This window comes from Rattus norvegicus, chromosome 2, assembly GCF_021556685.1.
Source record: "Rattus norvegicus strain SHRSP/BbbUtx chromosome 2, alternate assembly SHRSP_T2T, whole genome shotgun sequence".
NCBI classification, from domain to species: domain Eukaryota; kingdom Metazoa; phylum Chordata; class Mammalia; order Rodentia; family Muridae; genus Rattus; species Rattus norvegicus.
In genome coordinates, this window is record NC_141535.1 from 212,839,718 (window position 1) to 212,863,240 (window position 23,523).

At 38.4% G+C, this 23,523-nt stretch overlaps 1 protein-coding gene across 5 annotated transcripts in view; it reads right to left on the reverse strand.

Annotated features, from left to right (window-relative positions):
• Positions 1 to 3,712: 3,712 nt before the first annotated feature.
• The window catches only part of Fnbp1l (formin binding protein 1-like), a 92,603-nt gene continuing 72,792 nt past the window's right edge, over positions 3,713 to 23,523 (reverse strand). Inside the window, exons 9-17 of one of the 5 annotated variants that reach the window (XM_087624892.1) lie at positions 23,300 to 23,503; positions 21,865 to 22,023; positions 17,502 to 17,516; positions 14,635 to 14,744; positions 12,376 to 12,508; positions 11,811 to 11,905; positions 9,633 to 9,781; positions 7,161 to 7,319; positions 3,718 to 5,925 (exon numbers count right to left, since the gene is read on the reverse strand). In XM_087624892.1, coding sequence (XP_087481018.1) covers positions 5,918 to 5,925; positions 7,161 to 7,319; positions 9,633 to 9,781; positions 11,811 to 11,905; positions 12,376 to 12,508; positions 14,635 to 14,744; positions 17,502 to 17,516; positions 21,865 to 22,023; positions 23,300 to 23,503 — 1,032 coding nt within the window. In that variant the 3' untranslated portion in view covers positions 3,718 to 5,917. 5 annotated transcript variants of the gene reach the window in all.

A 23,523-nucleotide genomic window follows, 5' to 3' on the forward strand; every position in this document is an offset into this window, starting at 1 on the left:
TGAGCTTGAAACACCACCATGGAAATGGGGATCCTACTTACTGAATAGGGCTGGAGGGCGGGGTCAGGGGGAGGCACAGCATCCACTAGAAAGGGAGGATAATAACTGGTTCCTAGATAAACTCTGGCTCTCCAGAGACAGGACCAAAACGCAATTATGTGGACATTGAGGGGAGGGGAGGGTAGTAGAACTGACTTACATGCTTACGGAGACTAGGAAGTCCCATCTCCAGGCCATTTGCACACTGGAGAACCTAAGATGTTGCAGTCTCCCTCAATCCAACTCCAAATGCCTCAGAGTCAGGAAAACTGGTGGTGTAACTTTCAGTCCAGGGCAAAGGCTATATATGTATGTATGTGTGTATATATATATATATATATATATATATATATATATATATATATATATAATATATATTATAATATAAACTATTGTTAGGACTTTAATACATGAAGGCAGCACTGCTACTCAGTGGGGCAAGGATGACTTCTCCAAATTCTTAAACAACTGGCCACGCAATTACCATCTAGATAAATGAACCCACATATGAGGGGCAAAAATGACAGCACTTTCTGAATGCAGAAAATCCTTCTTACCTTAGAAAACTAAGAATTCTAAGATTTTATTTTTATGTGAGTGTGTGTGTGGGGGTTCCACTTGAGTGTAAGTCTATGGAGGCCAGCAGAGAGTATCCACCCCCCTGGAGCTCAAGTTACAGGTGAGCTGCCTGATGTGGGTGCCGAGAAATCAAGGCTGAAAGAGCAGCTCCTGACGGTAACTGCTAAGCTACCTCTCCAGCCCAACTAACAGTCTTCTTAAAGAAGATTTTTTTTTAAGTAATAGTTAAGAACAAGTCATTGAGGACTGGGGATTTAGCTCAGTGGTAGAGCGCTTGCCTAGCAAACACAAGGCCCTGGGTTCGGTCCTCAGCTCCGAAAAATAGAGAAAAGAAAAAAAAAAAAAAAGAACAAGTCATTGATATGAATTAAAACAAACCCCATTAAAAAAAAAAAACTGGGTCAGTTGGGGGGGGCATGCTGGAGGGCCCAAGGCCCCTGTACACATTAAGGTACCAAACAAGGCAAAACATTTAGAAGACCGTTCTAAGGGGCATCACTGTAGTGTGAGGGGCCTGTGCTCCTTTTCTCTCTCTCCAGTTGCAATGCAAGCTGACATCATCTTTTGGCCCCTGGAGCAGGACAAGGCATTTCCTTGTGGAGTGGACAGAGTAGAGCCCTCCCTCCCAAGGATCTATGACATCAGAGTAGCTCAACATGTGAAGGAAGTAACAGTAAGCCACAGTGAACTTTCGCTTTGTGTGCAGTGTTCACACATGAAATGCTGAGGAAATGGGTACTACGTACATTATGTGGTGGGCTGGACCACACGAGGTGGGACTTACATGCTTCATTTTATGAGTTTTGAGTTACTGAGCAGCATGGAGTGTTTCAACATTTAGTGTATGGCTACGCATGAAAGCTAAGCAGCACGAACACTGAGTCTGCTCACATGGGACATCTCTACAGAATCATCGGTCCAAGGTACAATAAAAAAGGAATTCTTTGGGATTGCACCTCAACTCCCCTCCCTCAACCCAAACCCAAATCCAAACGCAAAAGATAATGGTTGTTAGCATTCTAAGCTCTGCCCCAGTTACCTGGCAACAGCCAGGAATGCTCTCCCCTCACAGTTGTGCGGGACTCACTATAAAAGGGGCTGCTTGCCCCCTCCTCTCTCTCGTTTTCTCTTGCTCTTGCCTTCCTGATCCTGCTCTCTCCCCATTCCCTTCCCCACTCTTCTCCACGTGCTCATGGCCAGCCTCTACTTCTCTACTCTCTCTGCCTTTCTCTGGCTGCTACTACCCTCTTGACTCCCACTGCATGCCCTGAATAAACTCTATTCTGTACTTAACTGTTGTGTGGCTGGTGTCTCCAGTGCCTGCCGAGGCACCCCCTTCCCCAAACCTGACTACACCTCCACAGAACATATCCCCCCTCTTTATTCTTTTATAATGGTCCTTAATGGTTCTTCACAGAAGAGGTGGCAGTCATACTTTTCTACTAAGTTGCACAATAAATGCTTATTCATTATGACTCAAAATTTAGACATACACATTTCCCTTAGAGATTCTGCTGAGGGTTGACATGCTGGGTTGCCAAATGAGCTTGTTACAAAAGCTCTCATTCTTATATCATCTCACAAAAATGAGAAGTCTTGTCACAATGAAACGGTGCTGAAATCAGGATGGTAATAAGCATCTTAGAATTCATCTGTACCAGACAATGAGGCTTTGATTTCTTAGGAACCTGGACCAGTAGCCTATGAAATTTCACCCGAATGCTGACATTATATAGTACCTGTAAGGGTGGTCATCAAACATTTCTAAAATTACTCTCCAAAACTTATGTTTGCCCATTTCTTAGTCTCCTGCTGTCTTTCAATTTTCTGTGATTTCTATAACTGCCAAACAGTAACTGACAGCTAACCTTGCTTGTCAACTTGACTACATCTGGAGTCTAGGTAAATCCAGGCAGCTTGGCACCAGGGTGAAGAATTTTCTTGATTGGATCATCTGAGGTTGGAACCAAAACTCTGGGTCACACCGGGTGGCAGCCCACATAAAAGGACAAAATAAGCCTTTGCTTTTTGTCTATTTGTCCTCACTCTCACTGGCTGCTCTCCTCACTCCTGCTGCTGAGGCATTCCTTAGCTAGGATTAGAACCTACTACTTCAGGATTCCAGCCGAGACCAAAGACATGCTGAGGCACCCACTGAACAGATAACTGTTGGATTTTGGCCTCTCCACTGAGACACCCATTGTTGGGAGTGGCCAGACCACAACCTGTAAAGCCCTCTGATGAATCCCCTTTTGATGGATACCACAGCTTTACTCCATGGGTTCTGATCCTCTAGAGAAACCTGAAAATACAGTGCCATCTTCTCCACAGGGCTTGGTTTCTTCTCCTTTTGTTAATGCTGTTATAAAGCTGTTTTCTTTCCCAAGAAGTAAGATTTGACTTGTTGAGCTCAACATCTTTTTCACGGTCTTGGACAATTCCCCCTGCCCCCTCCTTTAAGCTTCTGCTCCTTTATAAGCTGTAGAGAGACTGACACCGTTTGATGCTATTTTCATTGATCTGCATGTGTTTACTTCCAAACTTGGTGCTAATCTTTCATTTCATCATCTGAAAGCCCTACCTTCTCACCACTCCGAATCTCTCCTGAAGTTTATACCCTCTGGGCTTCTGAGAACCTGTAGTCATGGTTGGGCAATTGCCTTTTAAGAGGTGACTCTTCTAAAATCAGACTTCCTGAAAGTTACAGATAATTTGCCACTAGTGACAGTAAATGTTGTCTTTCCAAGCCTTTTCCTTTCCCAGGAAGCCTGGATGCTCTGCCACTGGTCAGAAAGGAAATGCTAGCCCATGTGCAGTGGCCAGATCAGACTGCTGGTCTGGGGACAGCTCTTACAGATAGATGCAGGAAGATGATGAGGCCACATAGCTGAGTAAATTCAAATGATTACAGCTGATTTAAATTCACCCTAATTAAGCATCTATTCTTTCCTTTGGCAAAGTTTGGGAGAAACTAAAAACCAGAATAAAGTGCCCAAAATGGTTTCCCCAAAAGACCATTGCACCTTAGGAGCTTAGCATCTACTTTTATGACCTGGTCCATCGCTCACACAGCAGTAAAAGATGAGCACACATCTTAACTGACCATGAAAAGATTGCTTTATTCCATGAAAATATCCTCAACAGAGAACACTATCATAAACAAGGCTTTTTACCATTAAGAAATCAATATGTGCACAAAGTGGAAATTACTGTGAAATTAAGAGATTCTTTTAGACAGCTCACATGTTCAGAGTTTAAGAATGATTTAAGAATGACTAAAAACTGTGCAAGCACAGGTGTCTTTTTTCAAATGTTACAACCCATAAACAGGTCGCACTACTCCACATGAAGGAACTTGCCCGCTATGGAAGCACACGTCAGCATTAGAAAACACACAGTAGCCCGAAAAGAACAGTCTTTACAAGGAAGCTTTGAACTCTGCCCTCTGCGATTGTTAGTCAGAAAAACATAAGCACTTCAGTCTTTGTACAGAAGACAAACACAGGCAGGTCACATTTCCTTCTCATTGCTAACTTCTGAAATAAAAATAGCACTACTTTTTAAAACTACTCCATGTAGTCTGTCAGTATAGAATAATGTCACATTATATAAATAACCCTGTAACGAGATTTAATATCTAAAACTGTATAGTTTACTAGCCTCGAAGGTAATATACTATATGTCAGCTGCGTACAGTGGTGTACTTGATCTTATGAAGGCATTAATGTTCACACAATTGTCATTCAGCTTTAGTATAACTGATAGCATGATTCAAATAGCATTGGAAAAAATTATTAAAGCAGTCACACGGTTTCTAAAATATTGCTTGAAATCCGATAATACACAGAACACTTCACATTGTTCTTCTCCCCCCAAAACAGTAAAGAACCAAATTATTAGAGCTTCAGTGGTACAAATCGCCCTCCCAGCCCTCCCACCTCCCTGTTACAAGACCACTAAGAAATTAGTTCAGATACAAGTCATTAACAGAATCACGAATGCTGCGGGGCAGGACAACAGGAGCAATGAGGGCACTAAGACAGACAATCGTATTTACAAGTATAAACATACAGAAGTTTCCATTTTACAAGTAAAAGTGCACAGAGATCATTACAAAGTTTCACTAAATTGTATCTGGTTCAAACAAAAGCGTCACTTGGAAACAGACTACCATTAAAACAATCAAAGGAGATCATCACCACTCTGGTAAAAGGTGAAGGGGGAAGGTCCATCCAACTTCTCCTAAGTACACTGATGAAAGTAAAATGGACTCAGACAGGTCTTAGTTTGATCCGTGAATTGAAGATGCACCACTGCACATGGCAGCTCTAGAAGCCACCGACCGAGGCTACATCACAGCTGCGGAGGTGCCGGTTAGAGGCGAGCACTGAGCTGCACTAAGCCCTTGGTGGGATACTGTAGTGGTAGTGTTGGCAAGGACAGGTTTAGGCACTCGATTTTAAGGCAGCATTTGAATGGAAGCAGCTGACTTTTGACAACGGTCCCTTCGGTGTTATTATGCCAGGACTTCAGTGCTGACCAGATTCTCCCAGACTGAGGTGCTGAAGATGTGTCACATTTCACAGAGTCTTTAACTGGGCTGCAGGCTAGAGCAGAGATGTTTTCTTTTTCTTATCATAAATACTTCAGGTTCACAGACTATGTCTTCATGTGAAAACTGGAATGTTTGCGGTGGGGAGTTTTAGCAGCATACACAAACACTAAGATGGGACATTAGTGCTGAGGTGGCTGACAAAGTGATCTGCGCTACAAATGCGAAACGAAACAAAAGCTTTGACAAGAACAGGGGAATACAGAGACATGCCTGAAAACTCTAAGCCCAGAGCACTCTAGACATGCAACAGGATGTTAAGCAAGCACAGAGGTGGTGCAGGCAGACACTGACAAATGGCAAGGGTTCTAACAGACAAGGAGTCTAAAAGCCAATCAAAACAGAGCTCGATGAAGACAGTCCGACTGGACAGCCCAAATAAGACAAACTTTAAGACAGCTCTGCATTTTTTCTGACTTGGTATCAGTTAATGAAAAAAGAGATCAGCCATTGCTGGCTTTTCTTTTCCTTCTTCCACGTGAACAACTGTGAACTAGGGATTTAAGGACTGGTACTATAATGACTTTTTAATGTATGGAAATGCTAATGACGTTAGTAAAACAATCTGCATGCATTCATGCGACTTGCTTTTCTCACTCTCTCTCAGCCTGACAAGTCTAATACCCTCCCCCAAGCAGCTGCATGTAACCTCCTTCAACATCTTGCCCATTTCCTCAGAAACCCTCTTCAGGAACCTGCAGTCCAGGAGGAAAAAGAAAAAAACAATTACTGAAAACCTTTGGTAAGACCAAAAGGGGCATTCAGTTTAAAGTGTCTGTCCCAAATGTACCTAAAATAACTTTATAGCCAGCTACTAAAAACACCAGGGAACTCCGAAACAAGCTGATCAAAGGCCAGTGGTACTGCCTCCTCCCTTTGTCTCCTCGCTCAACTAAGGAGGATGTGGTCACACGACTGCTGCACTGCACTGCACAGCTCCTGGTTGGGCAATGATTCCAACAGATGCCCTTGGCAACCCTGGACAAGTAGCTACTCTGACAGTCAACGATCCAGCTAAAGTGAAGCCCTCGATGGTGGTAGAGAGCTTGCTTCCTCTCAGGAGAAAACTGTTTCCTGTTTCTCCTCTAACAGTCACTACCATCAGCCCTTTCTTCCTCCATTGCAGACTGTCCTTAACGTCTACTGAGTGAGAGCCAATCTCTGCTGTAACGCAGAAACTAAATAAGCACTAATGTCCCTAAGACTGTCGAGTGAGAAGTACAAGCATGAGCTTAGCTTGGAATGAACTTTGTACAACATTGAAAATTACCAGTAAACCTGAAAATATTTCCAGGTCTCAATGCTGTTTTATTCACATACAAGCTCCACCAGGTGACTTATCCTGCGACCCCAGATGAGCTCATATTAAATAAATTATATACCAGGTATTCGTTTTCTTTCTTTAGGAAACCAAGTTAAGAATAGCAAGGAAAATGACTGTTATTTTACCTAATTATCCAACCATTACTTTTCTTCCTGGAACCTGAAGCTATAAACCCAAGCTCCTAGGCTGAGCTGCTCCTGGGGATCAGCTTTCTGCGCTCAGAGAAGGTTTGTTTATTTTATTCATCAGTCACTGTTGTTTCTGAGGTGAAGGGGGCAGGGAACATTCTACCTATGATTCTTGCCTAATAATCAAATCTATTATTTATAAGGCAGAAAAGCACACATCCTTTACACACACTTAGGCAGGACAGAAAGCGAAAGGCATCGATTAAGCTTCCACACCAGCATCCCTTGAACAGTAAGGCGTCAAAGAGTCTCTGGTGGCAGAATTCTCTCTCTCTGACCAAGCCTGCACTCAGCTCACACAGTGAACATGCGTCAGGATGCCTTAACGTTTTGGTTTTTCTGACCTGTTGAATGTGTTGTCATTTTATGTGTACATGGCACAAAGCTGCCTGGTTAGTTTAGATATAAGTTACTGCACCTTTACTGTTTTTCTCTAGAGTTACATCTATGTATGTTGTGGGAACGTAGCCTTCTTCGCCGTTCTGTCTCCGGGCTCTTGTCCATCCATCACCTTTGTCCTCCTCAATAATGTACAGCACCTCCCCTTCTTTCATTGCCAGAGTACCTTCATTGTGCCCTAGGTGGAAAGTTTTCAAAGTAGAAGCAGCATCAAAGCACTGTGCGAACGTTAAAACAAGTTACAAACGCAACGCACTATCAGACAGGAAACGCTCGCGTCATCAGACCCAGACGCAAGAGCCCACTGATCACCACAGCAGCTCCCTTCTGACATGCTTTCAGCAACTGGGCAGAGCACTACGTAACAAACACAGACATTATGGAATTTGGCATGGTAGTCTAATCACTATCTCACAATTCCAATTCTTTCCCCAAATTTAAGTCATGTTCCTATCTAAAAACTTCATGAAGTATGAATCTGAAAATAGTAGGGATGAGAGAGGGTGAAAGAAATAATAGGTGCAAAGGGGCTCCTCCTGGCTAGCCGGATCGGCTCTATCTGTGTAAACTGTTCTATTTGGACTCTTGAATAAGGTCAGGCACAACTGAGGACGAATCTTGACATCGGTCTCGGCCCTCCAAATGAACAAGCACCCACATACACACATGTGCAAATATGCACATATGTATACCACACATACACATGAAAACAGAAAGCCTATTGTGTGTGTGTGTATGTGTGTGTGTGTGTGCAAGTGAGCATGTGACAGGGCATAAGTGTGGAGATCAGAGGACACCTTCAGGTATCTGTTCTCTGACTCCCAGGAACAAACTTAGGTCCAAAGTAAAGGCGGCAAGGGCCTTTACTCACTGAGAGATCTCCCTATCCCTTTAAATATATTTTCTAAAACTAAAGAGTAACTAAAGACGTCACTCAGTTGTAACACATGGAGAACGGTGATAAATTACAGAGCACTTTATAACTGTTGATGGAGGTGTTCTCTACTCTTCTGCTAGTTGATGGAGAAGACTTTGTTTTTAAGAGTCCTAGAGAAGAAAAACACTAAACGACTGCAGAGAGAGCCACACCACCTCTTCCCACCTCCAGCCCATTCTCCAGCCACATTGCAGGAGAAGGCACTTCAGTCAGAGGGACCACTGCTCTCATCGGGAAGGGAAGCCTGCAGAATCAACATTCAATCAATAGCATTAGGCTGCTGTCCTCTCTCTAGCACTCAGCAGCAACGGAGAACATACAATGACGTCTGCGAGCTGTTTGCTCCTGCCTTGGGCTACATGCTCCAGCTGCCACAGACTTGCTATGCACATCCGAGTGCCAGTAAGGTCTAGGATCCAGAGTTGTAGGTAATCACCCATGTTAGGATCTGGCAGCATAGAAGACATTTTTTCAATTCAGTTGTGTGTGCGGATATGTGTGTGTGTGTGTGTGTATGTGTGTGTGGGGTGTGTGTGATATTTATAACAAAGTTAAAACAAAACAATACAATTACTGAACCAGGAATGTAATTTTCTGACAATGTATCACTTAGCTACAGATACTAAAGTAAGTAATAATTTACTTTGACTTTGAAGAATCAATTTTACCAAATATTATATATTATGAACATCACACCAGGGAGGGAACTATGCAGGGGAAAGGGTTGGGATGGGAAAAAGAGGGATCAAGTGGGGGTGGGGGATGCGGACAGAGGGAGAGATTACAGATGGAGACCCATGCCATGAGAGGGAGTCCACTCCTGACACTTTTAATGATACTCTGCTATGCTTGCACACAGGATCCTAGCATAACTGTCATTAGAGAGACTTCACCCAGCAACTGGTGAAAACAGATGTAGAGACCCACAGCCAAATATTAGGCAGAGCTTGGATAATCCTTTAGAAGAGGGGGGAGTAAGGATTAAAGGCACCAGAGAGGTCAAGGACGCCACAAGAAAACCTACAGAATCAACTAAATTGGGCTCAGAGGGGCTCAAAGCAACTGAACTGCCAACCAGAGAGCATGCATGGGAGAGACCTAAGTTCTCTGCACATAAGTAACAGCTTGGTCTGTGGGATCTAACAGTGGGATCTTGATCTTGGGTCTAACAGTGGGATCCAGACCGTCTCTTACTGTTGCCTGCCTTTGGATACCATTCCCTTCACTGTGCTGCCTTGTCTAAGGTCAATAAAAGAACATATGCCGCGCTTGCCTAGCAAGCGCAAGGCCCTGGGTTCGGTCCCCAGCTCCGGGAAAAAAAAAAAAAAAAAAAAAAAAGAAAGAAAGTCTGTAAAGAACATATGCCTAGTCTTTCTACATCTTGCTATGCCCAGGCTGGTTGATATCCATGGGAAGCCTCTCCTTTTCTGAGGAGAAAGGGGGAGGGGTGGAGGTAAGGTGGGATGAGAGGGAAGGACTGGGAGGAGAGGAGGGAGGGGAAGCTGCCATCAGGATGTAAATAAGCACCTTAATAATAATACTAGAGCATCATACCATCAAAAGGGTAGATAGCTTTGCAGTGTCCAATAGCAGGCAGGGGATCATCATCTTCAAACTCGTCATCAAACTCACTGTGGTGACCATGTTGTTGCGGTGGCCCACGAACTTCTTGGTTTGCATCATCAGTATAACTTCCCTCAGGGCTAAAAACCATTAAAGTATCTCTGATCAGGTTCACAAACATGAGAACTCTGTGTATTATTTATAAGTTGATCTCAGGAGAAATTAGGTGTCAGTGACATATTTTGATATTGAGGCCTAGTTTCAAACATTAACTATGTAAATTGCTTGTGGTAATACAAATTGATTCTTTGCTTAAGTTCCTGAAGTAAACACTTCAAAGACTACCATGTTTAGAGCAATGCTCAGTAAACACACCTCACTATTACAGGATCTAAGGAGGACATGGAACAACGTAGTAGACACTAGTTTCTAATGTCAGAGAATCCTTAGCAGAATCACCCCGGTCTATGTTTAGTCCACAGTGATGTTGTTTGTGATCCAACTCATGAGAAGCTTTGGGTACAGAATGTGCATGTGGGTAAGCAGATCACTAGTGGTCCTGCAGAGCAGACAGAAGGGACTGCCCAGGCCTGCTCAAGAGAAGCTCACTTCCTTTTCTCCTTTAACCTGGACGCAAACTGCAAGCTTTAAAAAAAATAAAATAAAATAAAACATCAGATGAGCCTTAAATACAGCACCGAAGGAGAAACAGCCAAGAGGTAAAGAAAAAATTGAGTTCTATGACTATTATCTACGTTATCTCTTAAATCATTTAATGAAGCAAATTTTTATTCCAAAACAGTACAAGGATTCATTTTGCTTAAAACCAACACTCTAAATTCTAATAAAAGGATTTCCTATTGATGAAAGGAAATTAGTATGTTAGAGAATCCCAAAGAATGGACAGTGTGTATGCGCACCCCTCTCCCTCCAACACCCTGGCAGCATACCTAGGTAAATTATAAAGCCACATTTTCAATTACACATACTATAAAAACTACACTCATTTAACCTCGAGTTTTAACCTAGTAACAAAGTCCAGTTATCTGTGGTTCTTTTTTGGTTAACTAAAAATAAGAAGTCTTTCCTGAAATGAGAGAAGCTGGCTAGGAGGTCCTCACACCTGTGAGATGCACGCCACGATCAAGGCTTTTACCACTAGACCCCTTGTACCACTTCCTTTAGCACCAACAACTCTCTACAATGGCCATTCTAACTTCCATTTTGTGTTTTTAGAAAATTTGAGGTAGGAAATATAAAAAAATGAGCTTGCTCAAATTATACTGCAATGATTAGACCAATATCTGATATTAAGCCGGTCAAATTTTCTTAAAGATAAAGCATGGTGTTTTTAATGATGTTGCTCAGAATGTTTTCTTTCCAGATGATGATTGAGAAGCTAATTTAAAAAAAAAAATGGTGCCAGGTACCACAAGAGTAACAGAACTGTGCTGTTTTCTCGGGTTTTGTTTTTTTACTTTTTTTTTTTTTTTTTTAATGGAGTGTGCTGGATGTCTCTACAGTTTTGTTCAGATGACTGCAGAACCTGGAAAAGCTGTTGCTGTTGTTGATGCATAACACACTGCTATTATTGGTCTTTTCATATAAATATAAATATATATATACAGTTAAAAAAAAGATAAAGCACGGTTTATTGATTATTTTATGATAGGAAAAACCAAAACTAATTACATCATACTAAGGAAGGAATGTCACAAGTAGTATTTACAAGCAGACCTTGCAAAAAGCTAAGTTGAAAACTGTCCAAACTAATAAGACATAACTCCTTTTCTTCCTCTTAAAACTCTAAGCAATTTGACAGTATTTTTTTTTTTTATCATAAGCTATCCAGTTCCACATAAAACTTAGTGGAATCTCTCCCATCCCTGAGGTTCCTAGGCCTGCTTGGATTTACTTTTTTTTGGTATTTTTCTTGTTTTGTTTTGTGATATTGTTGTTGTTTTTTATTCTTAGGTGCACATGGATATGATAAACTAGATTTGAACAGGGTGAAATTTAATGTTATACCTACAACCATTACCTAATATACAGAGCAGTTTCAAAAGACTAGTTATTTGATAAGCTTAGTAATGGGGAGAGAATTGAGAAAAAAAGATGAACATTAAATGATTATTGAAGTTAAAAATAAAAATTAAGACAAGCCCCGACCTTTCTCGCCCCTGTGTCACAAGATGGTTTATGTCACTGCTGTGTCTTCTGTCTCCTCTCACACCTGTTTTGCCTTCCACTTCAGAGAGCCATGCCTTCAGGAAAAACAAAACCCGATGGGTCAGTAAGTCTGAAAGTTCCTAAAGCGCCCTGAATTTAAATGTACTTTGAGACTTTATGAGTCTTAGACAATTTTATTCCAATATATACAGGGATTGAGTTTACAGTTGACTTTTTTGTTTCGTTTGTTTGTAGACAGAGTTTCTGTGTACCCTGTTTATACTGAGACTCACTCTGTAGACCAGACTGGCCTCAAACTCACAGAGATCCACCCGCTTCAATCTGGGATTAAAGATGTGTGCCATCCTACCTGGCCTTTTATACTTGATTTTTAAAAACAGTGTGTTTAGTTTTATATGAAAGTTCAAATAACAAAGTGAGTAGACTGTTAATTTGATAATTATATATCATAACAATGATCTTTCAGTTCATAAATTCTAAACTTAAATTTATAAAACATTTAAAAATACATTTTCATCTCAGTCTGCTGAGTTAACAAATTTACCTCATTCTTGTGGATTTCCATTCGTAAGCGGTCAATGTTATTCATGGTCTCTGCTAATTTAGGCTGCAGACTTCCTGGATCCCCCATTTGTGGATTTTTCTCATATACATCTTTCATTTTGTTGAGTGCTTCTCTGAGAAACAAAAAGAAACCACAAAATTAAACATCCACTTCATGTGCTTTTAGAGTTCCATTTATCTTTGGAGACTAAAGTTTATCTGAACCTTAAAGAGTCACACATCTAAGTTTGGACAAATATATCCTAATTAGAGACAATTTGTGCAAGGCTGTGTGTGTGTGTGTGTGTGTGTGTGTGTGTGTGTGTGTGTCTAGGTATATATAGCCAGTAATTTAAGGACTCTTTTAAAATGTGTATTGCTTGAATGTTTACATTTAAAAGACTTCTAGAAACACTTCTCATATCTTACTATATAACTTATACACACATGGGCTTAGTAAACAGCTGGTAGAATATTCCACAGTGTTCTTACGTTCATTGTTTCTCAAATCAAATTCATTAGTTTGTTTTGTTGTGAGACAGGGTCTCACTGGATAGTCCAGGCTGGCCCTAAAGTCTTGGATCTTCCTATGCGCTAGGGTTACAAATTTGTGCCACCACGCCTGGCTCTAAAGCAAACTCTTATTTTCCTATTAACATTATTCCACCAGCATTCCTTATCTCATTTCCCACAGCATCACTGTCCTCCTACTCAACTGTGCTGGAAATAGTAACACCATCTTTAACTGTGCACCCCCTTCAGCTATTTGCCAGTTTCTGTTAGCCTACCTCCTCCTCTCTAGTCACATTACCCAAGGTTATGCCCAATCAGTTCTCTCTGATGCTAGCACCCAGCACTGTTGACTAGTACTCCTTAATACTCTCTTCCTGCTTAACCCAGGGTTCTATGTTCCTTTTCTCCTCCTCGCCTCTGCCTTCTTAACAATCATTCACTGGCTTTTTCTTTGTTCAACTTTTAAATGTCTGTTATATAAATGACAAGAAGTTTTTTACATCTCATCCTACACACCTCTTTAGAATGTTTTGATCTTCAGATTCTTCAGTGTCTGTCTCCAGTTTTTAAGTTCTAAATGTACAGCTCCACACTCAACTAGACACTTCACAAAACGTAAGCAAAAGCTTTACTTCCACCCAAACTGACTTTTCCTCTTTTTTTCAATTAATTTTGTAGCTCTCTCAGTATCTACAAGTTAGTTTCCTAACAACTTTCCTTGTCTCCTCTCCTTATCCCCGATCTACTCATATACAGATTCCAGTGACCTCTAGAACAGGTGCTAATGTGCTGTCACCCACTTGACACTTGTAAAGACCCACCCCACTACCATCAGAAAGGTACAAGTAGTTAAGACTTCCTAACTCATACTCTTGCCCATTATCCTATTACTACACTTAGACAATTTCTAACCAAGTTCCATCTCTCCATTACCCAGAAGGAACAACCTCAAATGTCTACTTTGAAGAATTTAATGACATGCTTCATGTAAAATGCTTGATGTGTAGTTATATGATAACCCATCCCTCAACCAGTACTTTACTGAGCTCAATTTATACATTAAAAAGTATATAAAACAGAGGAGATGGATGGTGCTGGCAAAACTACTCTTGACAACCAATCACCATGTTTTGGGTTTCTGTTTTGTTTTTACAAATTTGTAGAATTCTAATAGCGACTAACAAAATACTATAATTAAAACAAAAAACAAACAAAAAGCAACGTACCAAAAAACCAAACAAAACCTGACCTTTGATTTTTACTTATATAATACGTAAGCTATACGGTTTTCTAGTTTAGGTAGTGTGCTTTTCCCTAAAGACAAACAAACAAAGGTGTGTCAGGGGCTGGAGAGGTGACTGCTCTTCCAGAGGACCAGGTTCTACTCCCAGCCTCCACAAGGAAGTGCACAATCATTTCTAACTCCAGTTCTAGGGGTCTTCTGGCCTCCATAGGCACCAGGCATGCAGGTGGTACATAGATATATATACAGATCAAACACTTACACATAACGAAATAAAATATATATATTTTTAAAGTTTTAAAAAGTGTTTCAATTGGGATATATGATTTAGGAGGAATGATAGGAATTGAACTCAGGTCCTCATGAATGTTAGGCAAGCACTCTTAGCACTGAACTATATCCCCAGTCCAGAATGAACGATTTGGGAACAGTCTATGTATCAGTGTACACATGATTCATTAGTTCATGAAAGGGAGAGCAATGAGGGGCTCAACGGAACACTACTTTTGGTCTGATTCTTTCTGCAGCCCTCGGTTAAGCTCATCAATCCGTTGCTGTAACTTCTTACGCCTCTGCTCTGGTGGCAAATGACTGAAATCTTCTAGTGCTGGGCCCTGAAAAGAGAGTCTAAATCATTATTAAGACATTTTCAGATATTTTGTTTTTTAACTTTACCTTTTTTATAAATTAAGTAACTAACTTCAATATTTAGCTTCAACATTTAAAACATCTATATAAATGTATTAGTAAAATTCAAAGCTTAAACTTCATGTTTATAAAACAGGAAAATAGGCAGAAAAAAATCTTACCAAATACAGGTAATTAATAACTGTATCACATTATTTCAAGTCTTGACAGTTAAAATGAATACACACAAGTCTTCTTACAGCAACAACAAAATGGGAACACATAACATTCCTCATTTACAGTATTTTACTACTTTGTATGTACTCTTACATAGAATCTTAAGGAATAAATTCCAGTCATGACATTTAGAATACCATGAATGTGCAAAATAAAAATATGAAATTCATAACTGAGCAACATAACCGACTTACCGCATGAAGACAATTAAAGTATACATCAATACTGCAGTTAGTTTTTGAATAATTATATTTTTTAGATCACTCTTTGAAAACAAAATAAAATCTGATCATTAAAAATTAAAGGTATAGTTTATGGATCAGGAATTATGTACATGGAATACACTTCCAGTCTTATGTAAAACCAAATGACAGACCTCAGCTGTTTCTGAAAGATATAATCCCTCTTCTCTCTGTCTCTCTCTCTCCCTCTTATCTGGGTGAGACAGCAGGTTCCCACTACAGTCTGTAACTTAAACTCAGATGCTCCTGCCTCAGTCTCTCCAGTACTACAGTTCCAAGTATGTGACACCAGGCCCAGCCTTGACACAATCCTTTAGGGAGGATTCCTGATCAGAAAGGTTTCAATGCCTTTGAATCTAAGTAAACTAAATGTTATTATAATGGTGCAGATTCTTCTATTATAATGGTGTCTTTCTCATGAAGACCATGCTTCACTGTGTGGCCCAGTCCTGAACTCCCAGCCTCCAGCCTTAGTTTCCTGGCATTGGGGGGTTACAAGAGTGCGTCACCACACTTAGTTCCATTTTCCTCTTAAATGTCATTTTCGTCATTGTTACTTTAGCTACATTATATAGAGATTATAATAGAACCATTAACTACTGAATCCATTTAATATAACCTGTATTTACATATCACAATCCAAAACTTAGTATTTATCCTTCATTTTTCTTCTCAAAATGGTCAAATACGAATATTGCTCTTGATTTTTTTAAGTGCTACTGAGACAAGCTTACAAAATAAAATGCATTCTTCCTTTCTGGACTACTTATATCTTTAACAGATGCTTAACAGCTTGCTGTACCAGTTACAAGGAAATTTTATCCACTTTTAACTTATTATATTTGAACAATGGGTGGTTTTCCTGCCTCCATCTATGTCTATACACCTTGTTACTGCAAAGGCCAAGAGAGAGAGCATAGGACTGACTCTCTGGAGCTGACGTTCCAGACAGTTGTGAGCCACCATGTGAGTGCTGGGGATTGAACCTGGGTTCTCTGTAAGAGCAGACAGTGCTCTTAATGACCAAGCCACCTCTCCACACCTGCATCATTTACTTTAAACAAAAGGAAACCCACTTACAGGAAAACCATGATCAAATGTTACCATTAATTAATGACAAGAACCTCCAAGAATCTTTCCATGGTGGCCCATATACTATGGACATTCAACATCCATAGTAACTAAAAGTGGGACCACTGTTTAAGTGACTTTTGTTTTATATCACATACTGTCAATCAACCAAATCTAAACTAAATGATGGAATAGCAAAATTTCCTATATAAAATTTCCTGATCAATGTCATTTACTAGGTTCATTCTAATTTGGGGTTCAGGGATTACACTATCATGTCACAGTACAAAGATACTTTATATTTTGAAAAATAATTTTGAAAATAATTTAAGGAAATGAAAACATAGGTTTCAGTTTAATAGGCTTTGGGGGGGAGTTATAACTGGCCATTATCAATGTGTAAATCTCCAAATATCTGTGTAGCCCTTACCTGATATTTGATTTCTAATATTTTAACAATAGGAATCAAGGCTCTTGCATTCCTAACATCTCATTTCAAAGCCAGCCAAGACATTTAACAACCTGTCTCATCCAAGGCTCAACAGCAGTGTCTAAAACAGTAAGCTGCTTTCTACATCTGTGAGCATAGCTTTCTATGCAAGCACCCAATATTTGGAGGTTAATTCTTCGTAATGTAAACCCATTCATCTGTATGAAATAAAATGCATATAGGAACACCTCACACACAGAGGGATGGGAAACACATACTCACACACACTCTCACACAAAACAGATTACTTTTGCTTCCCAACAAAGAACAAAACCCATTATAAAATTAGCAAAACTTTTTTCTTTTCTGGAAAAACCTAATAGTTCTTATGATAAAGTAAACATTAAATTTGTATGACCTTTTAAAGTTATTTTTAAAAATGTATTTTTCTAAATTTTACTTCTGTAAACCATCAACTTTTGTTCTACCACGAAACTTTAAAAAGTTAATTCTCTTTAACGTGACATGGACTCTATTGAATAACATTTAAGAATTTGATGGGTTGATGACAGTTAAGCACATTATTATTTAATCTATGACACCCAATGGTATTGGCGTTTGTTGGACTATGGATTAAATTATTTAAAAAAAATCATACAAGTTGAAATGTGGAATGTACTCTAACACGTGTTCTGAATTAAATCAAACAATGTTTCAGAATAGTTAATGTTGGTATAGTATACAGATCAGCACACAGGGCTTACCATCTTCATCGACCACTGAATAGTTCAATGGAAAACAGAAAGAAATGGTAAATTATTCACATGAAATCATAATACAGAAGATGCAATAACCTATATTTTTACAATATTAAAATAAATTCTATACACTTTACAATCCAAACAATTATGCCAGAAAAAAAAATTAAGCACATTTGGGAAAGCAAATTATTTGCACACACACGCAAAGAAAAAAAAAAGGAGAAGAAAAAAAGAAAGCACACACTGATAATGGGCAGATATTTTCTAAATTTACTAAAACTCGAAAGTGCATCATCCTACCATTATGTTTTCTTTGAATGAGAATTTTATGACGGTGTCTATTCTGATCATTCATTTTCAGAAGCACTGATATTTGAAATGTGCTGACTGAAAAAGATCTAACGCTAGCCATTCAAGGAAATTTCTGAAATCTTTAAAAACCAGAATGTCCTTCTCAATGCTTTCCAGAAAACATCATTCCTGAAGTTTCATAATCCAAACACTATTTTGGATTTAAATATATCAACGTTAGATAAGGGCAACATTCTTAAGGTGTTGTTTTTGAAAAACAAAAATAACAAATGAGGTGCCCAGTATCAAATTCTCTTTATATGTTATTAAACACAAGGTGTAGGTTGAGTTTTCTATTTTTTAGGTTTTATTATGAAATCATCATGCCTGAAAAATAGCCCTAAATGTGTAACTTCACCTTGGCAACCTGACTCCAGATTTACCCTTTCAGAAGACGAGGCATGAGCAGAGTTTGAAGAGATCAACTATTGGTGCTCTTATAACATATCACATACCATTGTGACAACAGAATTCTGCAAGTGGCATAGAATGGATCACACACGACCATACACACAAGTGCACATACACACAATGGTCTAGAATATGCATCAAGCTTTAAAAATCTTCACACTCATCACAATTAGCTAGTCTTAAAATGTCCTCACTTAGGGGGCCTGGGACACACGTCAGTGCTAGACCACCTGCCTCCCACGTGCAAGGCCATGGGGATGGGGTCAATCCTCAGTATCCCTCATTTAAAAAAAGTTCCTGTTTTCTAAATCATAATTTAAGGAAAGATAATACATGTCAGATAAAATTTTCACGTAAACTATTTAAAGAAATTTAATAAATATCTAGCAAAAATATCTACCCTTTATCTCTGATGAGTTGGCCATGTTTATTAATGATCATGACAAAAAGATGACAATTGCTACCCATTGTCTTCCTAACTACACTTAACATTCTTTAGACTTCAGTATTGAAATAGGCAAAAATCAGTTTATTTTGCTATCACAAAATTCACAGTGAGAAAAACAGGTAATTAAGAAAAGATATCCATGGAATTCTTAAACACTAACAAAATTGTATATGACAAGGAATAAAATAATTAACTGAGTTGCCTTATCTTTTATAGTAATTTTCACTACTGAGTGATATTACTTTCCTAATTTATATTTTAATCTTTTAGAAAAAATAGAATTATAGCTGAAATATCAAATGTTTTTATTTTAGCTTATCTAGTTTTACTAAGTAGAAAATAAATTTAAAGTCACTGAAAAAGTTCTCTATAAGAAGAATATAAATATTTGTTTTAATACATGTTCAATGTAAAATTATCAGATTTTCATATAGAAAGTTTACAAATTAGAAAATGTCATATAACTACTACATCTTAAGGTAGTACAAAATACTGGAGAACTAACATTAAGTAAAGGAATGAAAATAATTAGGAGTGTTTCATCTTAAAATAGGCCAAAACCCCAGGAACTGTATTCTGAACTCTGTCGGATTATGTATAATTAAAACATAAACATGAACTCCTATTATAAGCAAGGTAATTCTATTATTTTAAAAAGGAGTATCTAGGGTTGGGGATTTGGCTCAGTGGTAGAGCGCTTGTCTAGCAAGTGCAAGGCCCTGGGTTCGGTCCCCAGCTCCGGAAAAAAAAAAGAAGAAAGAAAAAAAAAAAGGAGTATCTATGAAAACAAAAGAAAGTAGTTATGGAGATAAAAATGCTAATTTGTGTATTAAGCAGTCAAGTTTGGGTGTATTTCCCAAACACCCACTTAGAACTTGAGACCACAGAGAGCAATTATAGAACCTTATCCCTTGGAATAGATCCAGTGGCACAATTGTCAAACTGAAAAACATGGTTCTGATGTAACATTTTTCACATCCTTAAGGATGAGACTGCATACAACAGTTTGTCTTTAAAAGTAAACATATGTACATTATATGTATGTGTTTTAGAGAACCTGCTTAGGAAACACAATATCCCACAAGACAGAAACAGCTTCTGAACTGAAGGTACAACTCAGTGGCTAGAAACTCTCCCAAGACCTACATTGTAAGCTCAGTGGACTGAAAAAATCCATGTAAATCCACATAAAAAAACAGTTCTTTAAAGGTTACTTTCTTTGTGGAATTCTTGAGTGGAAAGAAAACATCTCTATCTCTAGTATCAATTTTCAAATATTATCTAGTAAATTTTGAAAGATCAATCAAAATATAAAAATTTCAATCCCAAATATAAACAATTTCCTCCGTGCTCTGTCCTCTAATCCTCTAGTTAGATACTATGGCAACTAAGACATGGAGGGAGATTTCAGTTTTTCAGAATTATAAAAACAATGTGTGACGATTTAAAGCAACATATGAAAATAAGCCTAATAGTGGGTTAGCTAACAATTTTTAAGTGCTGCAGTTGTAAAATTCTAACTGCAAATTGTTCAATAAGAATGCTACACATTTAAGATTCTCTCTCCAGACCTTATAGTTCTAAAATGCATTAAATTTACCATGTAATTAAGTTTACTATGTATCTCTATGAGAAGCAACTTAAAAATTCTACCTCATAATTAAGGCAAAAGACACGGCAAATTAAGTCTCTCACACAAGAATACAAAGTGACAGCCAGGGTGCTTGTCCACAAAACAAACTTATCTGTGAGCAACTTTCCTTCCTAAGGGTCGTGAATTGCCCACACACAGTTAGGGAAGCTGAGAGGTAAAAGGGTAGTTGAAGGAAATGCTGATACACTGGGTTGGTCTGTTATTACTGCCATCTGGGAAGTTTGTCACGTTGTCTTAATAGTTTAGAATAAAAAAATGTGATCTTGCCCTAAACAAGTACATTTTGTTCTTCGGGTGTCTAAAATCTACTTTAATTCTGGGAACGGCTACTGAACGGAAAGGAAAGAGCACACTGTTCATATTTCACTGTTAACAATCTGATGCTGTATACGGTTATCACACCTGTCTTTCAAATGACCAAGCTGCTATGAATTCATCTAAGCTGCAGCTGTATAATTAAGAGCATTACCGAAAACTCAGATATGAAAGTGGAAAGTTAGCGGGCTAGAAGTAGCATAATGACAGCGTTTTCATGTACACATAGACCCAGGTTCCATCTTCAGAACCAAGAAAAACAAAAATTAGTCCTATCAGCACAATGACATGCCATTACTCAGTACTGTAACGGTCACTGCTAAGAGGCATTTGAATGTTTCTAGTCTATACACTTCCATTTGCAGAGTACTATCAGGAATACTAGACGTCTAAGGCTGGCCAATCTAAAAAGAGTAAAAGGAAAAATCCAGTAACAAGGTTTATATTTAGTTCAAGAAAATGAAGTCCATATGAACATTACTTAATAGTAGTAACACTTTATAGGCTTTATAATTTAATAATACTTTCTAGTATTTAATTTGACATAAGATTCTGTATTTAATATACTTATCTTCTTTTTATACTTTTACTTTTTTGCTTTGGGAGATATCATTTCTGTATAACCAAGACTGGTTTTAAACTTCAAATTCTATCCTGCCTTAGCTTTCCAGGTGGTGGAATTATAAAATTATATTTCACTCACATCGGCTTTGTAGTTTTTTATTAAGGTATTAGAAATTATATTTTATGCATCTAAAAGTAAGTAGGGTATAAAAATCAAGCTTGACATCTTACTGTCAACAAAACAAGATTTTATAAAATTGGTAGGTGAAGTCAGCATCAGTGACAAATCACTACAAGAGCAACTCCAGTGACAAATTACTGAAAGTCTTAAAAATGTAAATACATTACGAGACAATGGTGGACATATGATTTCACATAAACAAAAAAAGCTAAAATATGACTGTACCCAGCACCCTCTTTATAATACCATTTTTTTATGGTTGAACATTTCAAATGTTATAAAGAGGAGTTGATTTTTACTTGAGGGCAGCTATACTTAATTCTGAGGTGATTTTAAACTGTGTCTTTATAGGAGAGCCTTATAATGAGGGTGGAGAGTATTGAAAAGCCACACTACACACACAATTAGGCCATCATGCATTTCAACCCATTATTAAACTTACCCCTCTTTTGAGGCTTCTGAAAGAAGGAATTCTGGGCTTCCCTGTTTTTATTTCATTCATACAATAATGCACGGGCTCAATGGAGAGTGTGAGAAACTGGGACCCATTAGGAGGACTGGATGTGAATAAACTAGTAGGGGTTAAGGGTGGGGACTGTGGCTAATATGGAAATAAAGAAAGGAATCAATAAGCCAAATGTGCATAGGTTTTTGTCCTAAATGAAAATTCTATTTCTGGCAACATATTTTCACAAAATACACTTTAAATAAAGTTTTCTATGAAAATAGAGAGTAAACATAGTTTTGCTAAAGCTATTATCTTTTAAAAGTCAATTACTTTTAAACAATACCATTTTACTTTAACAAACTGACAGATTAAAATATAGAGTATACCGATTATGTTAGAGAGAACAATATAACCTAGACTAACAAATGTTTTCTGGATTTTAGCATGTTAGCATCATGACGAATTCTATACAGGTTATATTTAACTTGTACCTGTCAAGAGATAAAGGCATCAACTACAGTTATAGTTATCACACAAAATACTTCCAAAACTATCTGATTACCATAAGTAGGCAAAATCTTCCCATCACGCCCTAGCTTTCCTCAGGCCATCTCCTCGGAAACAAGCACTGGGATCCTCATCTTTCTAAGGTCTCACTGCCCAACCTGTTCACTGCACAGTATTATTAAAAGTATTATTAACAGTATTATTAAAGCCTGAGTTACCAATAAATGTGTTTTTAAGGATACCAGCAGTTACATAATTTGAGTTCAGTTTTATATACTTTCATATGCCAAGTTCTAAGTACTAAATTAAATAAGCGCACTTTAAAAATGACAGTGTATGAGACAGAGGAATACAGCTCTCCTTGCTGGTCCACCAGAATCACTGAATCGACAAGAAAGGCAAAGCACTGCTCTGCTTCCTTTGCTCGTGTGTTCAGCTGTTGTTTGTTTAGCTTCCAAAAATTAACAGTACGTCAAAATCTGGAGTTTGACAAGAAGAGCAAGATTCTCTTAGTGAACTAGAGGTTCCTAAAAGCTGAAGTCAATCAAGAACACTAAGCCCTTCTCATCAAAATCACATGTGGATAATAACAGGTTGTAGTAGTGTGAGCGATAACATGTAATTTGACACTGCTAATCAGTGAGTTTAATCATTTGTCCCAACTAAGACTCCACTGCAGTAAGTAGTAACAGTAAAATACTGCCTTAGAATTCTGACACTTCAGATATTAAAATTTAGTTAACATTCTTCCACATTAAGTGCTCAAGGTACAAGACTTTTCTAATTAGTGAAAGATTAATTGAATCATTGAAGCTGACTGAAATTATTCCTCTATTTAGTCACAAATTATTATCCATTCAATGTCTTTTTCAACTTACTAAGAAGAGTTTGATTAGTGTATCGGGACTTTATAATTTTTTACCTTTGGCTTCTTTCCAAAGAGCCACAGTTTGCCCTTGGCCTTCCCTGCTGTGGACTTGGAATCCATCTTGCCACCCTCCTGTTTGGAGGCACTGATGGTCCCATCAGAAACGGTCCTGTAAATGTGCTGACTATAATCTTCAAATGGAAAGTCTCCTGGGGGTTCAAAGCCAGACTTGAACGAGTCTACTACCATTTGAGAGTCCTGTACATAAGAAACAACTT